At 37.2% G+C, this 8,917-nt stretch overlaps 1 protein-coding gene across 1 annotated transcript in view; it reads right to left on the bottom strand.

Annotated features, from left to right (window-relative positions):
* Positions 1-8,917, bottom strand: part of Ckap5 (cytoskeleton associated protein 5) — a 124,737-nt gene that overhangs the window by 84,398 nt on the left and 31,422 nt on the right. The window contains exons 2-4 of the mRNA XM_023710577.1: positions 8,126-8,219; positions 4,423-4,616; positions 1,466-1,672 (exon numbers count right to left, since the gene is read on the bottom strand). Coding sequence (XP_023566345.1) covers positions 1,466-1,672; positions 4,423-4,616; positions 8,126-8,182 — 458 coding nt within the window. The 5' untranslated portion in view covers positions 8,183-8,219. The remainder of the gene's footprint in view (positions 1-1,465; positions 1,673-4,422; positions 4,617-8,125; positions 8,220-8,917) is intronic.

The raw sequence follows: 8,917 nt of genomic DNA, 5'->3' as shown, positions 1-8,917 counted from the left end.
TGGCTGGCATGTGGTGCTGGGGGATTGAACTGTGGTCCCTGTGCTTTGCTAAGCTTGTTCTGAGTAGGTGCTTTAGACCACTGAGCCATCTCACCAGCCCCAACATTCAAGAATATTAATATTTTCATATAGACACTGAAGGGAGTGTTTTTGCTAAGATATAAATCATGCATGACATTACAAGAAAGCTGAATGAGGATACTCATCACTTGATTAAGATTTCCCTGGAGCTGCTTTTTTTTCCTTTTTCTTTTTTTTTTTTTTTTTTTCAGGACTGGGGATTGAATTCAGGACCTGCGCTTGCCAGGCAAATGCTTATTCTACTGAGCTATCTCCCCAGGCCCTAGACCTGCTTTTTGAAGTGTCTAACATGAATAACACTGGAAACAACACCAGATTAGAAGAACTGTCGAATCAGAATAAACTACAGATTTGTCTGAGTTAGAGTTCTATAGTAAAATACAGCTTCTTGTTCCTGAAAGAGATCTCACTCATGAAAAACTTCAATGCCAAACAAGAAATCTTACAGATGAAAACAATTTTTTACATAAGTTATTTTTTGTTTGCTGTTGCTGTGTTTCTGTTTAATGGCACAGAGCCATTTGCTTCTACTTTATTACCAAAAAGGTACCTAAAAGAAGCAGTGTAGCCAGGTGTGGTGGTGCGCGCCTATAGTCCCAGCACTTCGGAGGAAGAGGCAGGAAGGTTGAAGTGAGTTTAAGAGCAGCCTGAACTACATAGTGAGTTAAGGCCAGTAGCTAGCCTGAACTACAGTGAAACCCTATCTTTTTTTTTTGTATTTAGTACAGGGTCTACAGGGTCTCACTACGGAGATCGGACTCATAGCGAACCTTCTGTGTTCAGCCTCCCAAGCACAGGGATTACACGCATGCACCACATCTAGTCTCAATCGCTGTCTCAGCATGCCCCAGGGGCAGGGCCCACCACAGCACGCAGGAGATCCAACCCAGGCTGCTATGTTCCACCTAAAATGAAACCATTTTTTTTTTTTTTTTTTTTTGCAGTACCGGGGATTGAACTCAGGCCTTCGTGCTTGCCAGGGAAGCACTTATTCCACTGAGCCATCTCCCCAGCCCCAGTGAAATCCTATCTTAAGGAAGAAAAAAAAGAACACAAAACTGTGTGTGTGTGTTAGCAAACAAATTGTCACTCTGGCTAATATTTTAAAGTACTTAAATCTATACCTTAGGATAGCAAGAAGAAATTGCTTATACACCTTAGGAATGCTTTTCTACCAAAAGGCCAATTCTCAATCTGAGAGTAAGTCAGAAACTATCCTGCTGACTTTCAATAGGAAGGAATTTACAAAAAGTAACACATTTAAAGGCTAATATTACTCACTTTCCTGTTGTGGTCAACTCAAGTTCAACAAGTCTCCATTTCTATTTAATCCAAGTTTTCAAACTTTAGGTAATAGAACAAAAGTAAAAAGAAAAAGTCCTACCTTAAGGCTTTCCTCAGTGTTTCTATACAGGCCACTATGATCTTGGGGTTCTTGTTGTCTAGGCCTTTCAGCAGCTCTTCTTGCACAGCCTCTCCTTTTTCAATCTCTATGTACATGAGACAAATCTCTATGCCCAGCTCCTTGGCTTTGGCTTTAGGTTGATTGAAAACTTTACTTACAACACCTGATACTACTTCTCCTGTGGTTCTGTAATATAAATGACCATCACCACACACAAAAGTCACACTTTTAATAGAACTGGATAAAGGACACTGAAAAGTGTACAAGGATTTTACAATTTTTTTTTTTAATTTTAAAGAGAAAAAGAATTTCAAAATAAGATAATAGGAAAGTAACAATGGTTTATACATACATTGTATATTATTTTAAAATTACTCAGAGTACAAAATATCAGCATTTAATTGTCCAAACAATATTAGCACAAACCTTTCTTTTGAATGAACTAAGAAATTAATGATGTATCTTTAATATATATGTATGTATGTATATTTGTTTTTCCCTTCCTTCTTTTCTTCTCCATTCTCCCATCTCAGTTTCTCTTCCCTTTTGAAGTTTCTTCCCATTTTGCAATACTTATTATACATTTTACATTTCATTTACTTTCAGCTTCTTACACTAGGGAGGAAATACAATGTTTGCATATATGCATCTGGTTTATTTCATTTATGAGTACGGTCTGAAGTTGTACCCACTTACTTATAAAAGTCTCAAATTTATCCTTCCTTATGGCTGAGTAGTATTCCAGATAGAAAATTTCCCAAGCGTGGGAAAAGAATCTGACATACAGAACTCCTTTATTTTACTTTACTTTATTTTTTTGTATTTTTTAGGGAAGGGTCTACAGGGTATTCAAGGTCTCACTACTGGATAAGACTTGTAGTGATCCACCTGTTTATAGCCTCCCGAGAGCTGGCATTACAGGCATGCACCTGGCACGGCAGACCTGGGGATCAAACCCCCAGCCCCTGCACCTGCTTTGCAGGTGCTTTAATCTCCTGAGCTATTTTTTAAATTTATTTATTTTGTGGTACTGGGGATTGAACTCAAGACTTTGCACTTGCCAGGCAAGCACTTATTCTACTGAGCTATCTCCCCAGCCCCATGCTGCTGAGCTATTTGGCTGGCCCTAGAACTTCTATTAACCATGACTAAAATAAATCTGTTATATGAAAATACCACATCTTTTTTATCCATTCCTCAGTTGATGGGCATTTGGGTTGTTTCCAAAATCTAGCTATTACACACTGTGCTGGTAAACATGGGTCCACATATATTGCTCTGGTATGGTGTTTTTAATTCTTCTGGAAAAATGCCCAGAAGAGACAAATTCTTAAAAGTAAATGAGCTTCTAATTTTTAAATGTGTATTTGAGAATATTAACTAAAAGATTTATTCTCCCCTTCTCCTCCCTCCCTCTCTTTACTCCCCCCCCACTCCCCGCCTTCTGTCTTGCTCTCACTTTCTCTGGTTGTTTTTGCTGTCTCCCTACTGTCATGAAATATTGTCTCTCTACCATGTGCCACCCTGCCTTTGAGCCAGCTGATTATGGACTGAAACCTCTACAAACTGTAAGCTAAATAAAACTTTTCTCCAAAAAACACCTTATACAATCCATAAATTTGACAAATTACACTGAACAATTTTCAGTTAATAAATGTAGAAAATTCAAAGAAAGCAAAAATTCCTTGAAATCCTAAGAAAGAAAACTCCTTTCAACCTTTTTGTATCTATTCTTCTAGTTGTTTCTGAAATGCATGTGTCTGTCTCATACATATGAATACACAAGTATGTTGTAACAAAAAAACCAAGACTGGGGCTGGAGAGATGGCTCAGTGGTCTAAAGCACCTACTTAGAACAAGCTTAGCAAAGCATCAGGGACCACGGTTCAATCCCCCAGCACCACATGCCGGCCAGCCGCGCCCCCTGGTGGGCTGAGCTGGCCACACACACACACACCACTCTCTCTCTCTCTCTCTCTCTCTCTCTCTCTCTCTCTCTCATAAATAAAAATTAAAAAAAAAAACCAAAAAAAAAAAAAAACCCAAGATTGTAGAGTGCTCACTTTTTTTAAGAAAAATCTTAAATCAATAGCTAATTCCTTCACACAAGGAAAGGGTTATATATCAACTGTATTCAACTCCTTAGTAAAATTTATAGTAACTTTAATGCTTTAAATCTCCTACATTAAATAAAATCTGGACTCCTGGGAATGAGAGGGATTAGGTAGAGTGGAATCACATGCAACATTTGTTAATAAAGTACTTTCCAATATCAGAGAAAAAAAAAGAAATTTAAAAAAGAAGAGGTTTCATTAATGGTGATGCTGTTTACACAAACTGTAAAATTACTATGTACGCTTATTGATATAATCTTTAGAGTAAGTACTTCTTTCTTGTGAAATTAAATCAAGGGTCTCAACTCTCTTTTTCTATGGGAGGTATGACATAAATACTAGAGTCAGAAAAGCCAAGTTTATGAGGTATGGGAAAATGGATGACTGGAAACTTCTACCACTTATAGCTCAAATCAATAGACAAGGAGTCATGTAGGTTGTTTAGTTAGCGCTCCCTCTAAGAAATGAGATGCCCAATAACCACAGGGAAGAAAGGGCTCTAAGATCATTTAGCTGGAAAACATTATTTATTATTATTATTTTTTTTCCTGTTTCTGTGATACTCAACCATCTTCAGTGAGATTCTGGTGACTTCTTCATTGACAACCTCAGTTTCTTCCAGAAGTTTTATTAAAGATTTTCTCACTGACCATTTTATGATTTGTGAGTAAAGACAAAGAAAACTAAGTACCAAGGAGCTATAAAGAAAATGAGTATATTCTAAAAATATTAAAAACTAAAGATCTATAAATACATATTAATTAATCTAAGTGCCACAAGAAAGAGTTTTCTACCAGAATTTCTGGGGGCAAAAATACTTACTTTCCTGCAACATGGGCATTTTCAACATAAACAAGTGCAGCTTCAAGTCCTTTCAACTGAACCACTGCATTAGAATCAGTGACAAATTTTTTGATCAATCCCAAAAATTTGGACCATTCTGGGCTCTTTTCATCTTTTATTTTCTGGAAAATTTTCAGGGCCTCTTCATATCCACTTAACCTTGCTTTCCACAGCTAAAAGAAAAGAAATATTTTGAAGCAAATTTAATGGTATTACCTGTTAATCTGGAAGTAAAGAACAGCCTACACCAAGTAATTTGAACAAAGGAACCCATGAGTAGAAAGAATGATGGATTTTAGGAATGCAGGTACATTTACAAAAAAGTTCAGTCAATAAACTTCTTAAGAATTAAAAAAATTCTACATCTTTTTTATCTGTAATGCATAGTGTTTACAATTTATTTTGGTCCTTGAATGTTTTGCAAAGGCTATATAAAATTCATAACAGGCCATTATATATGCTTTCCACTTTATATCTTTATAATATGGCACTAAAAATTTGACAACTCAAATGTGAGAAATCATCCTGGTGAAAGTGTCCATTCCTCAAAGTATGCTGTTTATTTTAATGTTATTTATATGTAGTCGTTAGGCAGCGTTATACTACAATGATCAATTTTTAATCAAAAACATTAATTTTAGTACATTTTAGATACTCTGAGTTTTATTACCTTATTCAACTGGTATTTAATATATAAATAAAAAACAGTATTAGTCTTAGCCCTTGTGGAGCTTACATCCTAGCAGTAAAGAAAAACATTAAACAATCACACAGGCCAAGCATGATGGCATATGCCTGTAATCCCAGCAGGAGGATCACTGCAAGTTTGAGACCAGCCTGGGCTGTAAAGTGAGTTGAAGGCCAACCTGAACTGCATAGCAAGGGTGTCTCAAAAAGACAAAACAGGGGGCTGAGGAGATGGCTCAGTAGAATAAGCACTTTCCCTGGCAAGCATAAGGACCTGAGTTCAATCCTCAGTTCTGCAAAAGAGAGAGAGAGAGAGAGAGAGAGAGAACACACAAAGAAAAACCCAGGGCCTGGGGAGATACCTCAGTAGAATAAGTGCTTCCCTGGCAAGTGCAGGGTCCTGAGTTCAATCCCCAGTACAGCAAAACAAAAACAAAATACAAACAATCACAGAAATCAATATAAAACTAACAAATTGTTTGGTGCTATAAAGGCCAAGTATGCAGGGGCACAAGCGCCTGCCTGGCAAGTGCAAGGTCCCAAGTTCAGATTCCCAGTACGAAAAACAAAAGGCCAAGTACATATAATAAAAAGCTATCTGTCTTAGTGCAACATTTTCATAAGAAACTAGTACTTGTTCTGAGCTGTGAAAGATAATACAGGAATTCATCAGAAAAGGTAGGCAATGGAAAAAACTTTCAGGAGAAAGACAAGTACATTTCATGGCCCTATGGCAGGAAGTTAGCACAGTGTTTCCACACCTATAAAGAGAAGAGAATGTGGTACAAAATGAACTGCACAGGATTAGAAAGAACCAGGTCACACAGTACTGTGAAGACCAAATGAAAAGTTGCTGTGTTCTTTAAGAGTGAGGGGAAGGCACTGTAATGCTTTCAGTGAGTGTGAAAAGTTAGTTTGTGGAACATATTTGAAATTATTGTTAGGCTCCAGTAGAGAATTAGGTGTCTTCCCTAACATTATTAGATCAAAAGAGAAGGGAACAGTCAACATATGATTGAAAAGTGGAAGAAATAATTACATCATTTGTTTAAATAAAATATATTTTGGAGCAGGTGTTATGTTCAGAGAAAAACCACTTTTCTTTCAAAGGAAAGAAAGCTGCCTAATCTAACATAGGATGCTTTAAGTACCTACAGCCCTTCACATTCTGCAACATTTGACTTAATTATGATATAAATTAATACTGCAAACTGTACATTCACTCATCAATTTGAACCAAGTTTAACGTTTTAATTCTTTCAAATTTCAAAAGCACAAAATAAATGCTCAATAGCAGACACATGACACCCCCCCCCAGCAAAACACACAATATTAATAAAACTCTCATATTTGCTAATCAAAAATGAGAATTTTGGGCCAGTGAAATAGCTCAGCGGACTGAGCACCTGTTTAGGCAAGTGCAGGGACTGGGATTAGCTCCCTGGCATGATGCCACACAGGCCCCACACCCAGGTGCACTGAGCCAGGTGAGGTGGCATATACCTGTAATCCCAGCACTGGGGAGGCTAAAACTGGAGGATCACTACAAGTCTGGGCTGCATAGTGAGACCCTGAACAAAATACATTTTAAAAAAAGGAATTCTTCCAAAGATTTGTTTGCTTCTTGCAGTGAAAAAAAAAAAAAAAAAACCAACATTAAAAAAAAAGTTCTCCTTCAAATTTAATGTACTACACGCCAACAATTTCTATACTAATACAATAGAAATAAATCAGCTGTTAGTCTGGCTTTATCAGAAGAGATTACATTTTTTTTAAGACAGGGTCATGCTATGCATCCACAACAATCCTTCTGTTTTAGCCCCCTGAGTGCTGAGATTACAGGCATGTGCCACCACTCCCAGTTAACATATTAATTATTATACAGGATAAAAGGGATTTCAGGCTGGCCTTGAACCTACTATGTAGCCCAGTCTGGCCTCAAACTTGAGGTGACCCTCCTACTTCAGCCTTCTGAGTGCTGGGACTATGAGTAGTTGCCACTATATCCAGTTATACATTTCTTTTCTTTTTTTTTTTTTTTGCGGAACCAGGGATTGAACTCAGGCCCTTGTGCTTGCCAGGGAAGCGCATATTTTCCACTGAGCCATCTCCCCAGCCCCTACATTTCTATTTTTCAGAACAACTTCAATTAAAAGAATTGTCAAGAACATGGAATAACCTGGGCGTGGGAGTGCACACCTGTAATCCCAACACTCAGGAGGCTGAGGCAGGAGGATCACTGTAAATTTGAGACCAGCCTGGACTACATAAGTGAGTTCAAGGCCAGTCTCAACTAAACAGTGAGATTCTGCCTTAAAACAAAAACAAAAATAAAAATAAATTTAAAAAAGAAGATGGATTAGATAACCTGAGAGATTTAAGTAAAATAAATTTACTAACTGGCTGATTTTTAAAAAATGATTTAGAAATTGCCAGGTATGGTGGTGCACAAGAAGCTAAGGCAGGAGGGTCCTGGTGAGTTCAAGGCCACCGTGCACTACATGGTGAGACCCTGTTTTTTAAAAAAAAAAGGATTAAAAAAAAATAGCAATGCCAGGGATATAGCTCAGCAGTACAACACCTGCCAGGCAAGCAAGTGGTTATTAGTTTGATTCCCAAAACCAAACCAAACAAAAAAACCAACAAAAGCAACTAGGTATGCAATTGGAGAAAAAACACAATTTGAAAAAAGATACTCAGCAAATCATAAATATTACTATATACTTAGCTAGCTATATTATACTATCTACAGTTGAAGATAAAACTACCCAGGTTATAACTTTTTAAAGATACAATTTGCTTTTCATTTTACTAATGTATCTTACTTCTTTGAATTCTTCTCATACTCAGTTTTTTTGTATTGGTTTTGGTTTTGGTCTTACTACATGGCCCAGGCTGAACTCACACTTGTGATCCTTCTGCCTCCACTGCTGAGTCTTTAAGGCTGACAAAATATAATTTAGAGGTACTGAAACTGACAATCCAAAAGTCTTACCTTGTGTTCACACTTCTGATCAACTGGCAATTTCAACCATTCACTGTCATCACCCATTGTGCTTCTAGTTTCTCCTTGGAATTAAAAGTAGTTCCTGGTCAGACAAAAGTTGGGACCTATTAACTCTAGCAATTAAGTAATTTCTTAAGACAAAATAACTTTTCTCAAATTATTAATTTATTATGCATGTACCACCAACAGTATAAAGTCCATTCTTTGGTCGGATGCCCAGTTAATGCCATTAACAGAACATTTTCTAGAAAAGAAAAAAAATCAATCTAAGTCTAAATAAAGGCACAGATACTTGTTTTTAAGAAAATATGGTTATATATTTCCCAGAAGAAAACTTAGATGTATATACAAAGCTGAATAAAGCTGAAGAACTCAAGCCAGGTGTGACTTTGCAAGCCTTTAATTCTAGCACAATGGGGCTGAGGCTGGAAAATCACAAATTTAAGCCTCACCTGGATATCTTAATAAATGAGCAAGATCATATATTAAAATAAAAAAGCTGGGGATGTAGCTCAGTACAAGGTCCTGGGCTCAATCTCTAATACTGTATACAAACTAACAAAGAGCCGAGCTACTACTTGGCTTTTTAAAAGGCACCGAGACCAAAATATGCAATGCCCAAATGTATTACACTTTGACATAATTCTATTTGGTTCAGAGAAAGTTCAGAAACAGGAACAGGGGCTGGAGAGATGGCTCAGTGGTCTAATGCACCTACTTAGAACAAGCTTAGCAAAAGCATCAGGGACCGCGGTTCAATCCCCCAGCACCACATGCCAG

Source organism: Octodon degus, unplaced genomic scaffold (assembly GCF_000260255.1).
Source record: "Octodon degus isolate 3935 unplaced genomic scaffold, OctDeg1.0 scaffold00018, whole genome shotgun sequence".
Taxonomy (NCBI): Eukaryota; Metazoa; Chordata; class Mammalia; order Rodentia; family Octodontidae; genus Octodon; species Octodon degus.
The sequence above is the reverse complement of the archived record's forward strand: the minus strand, read 5'-3'. Positions and strand labels throughout refer to the sequence as shown.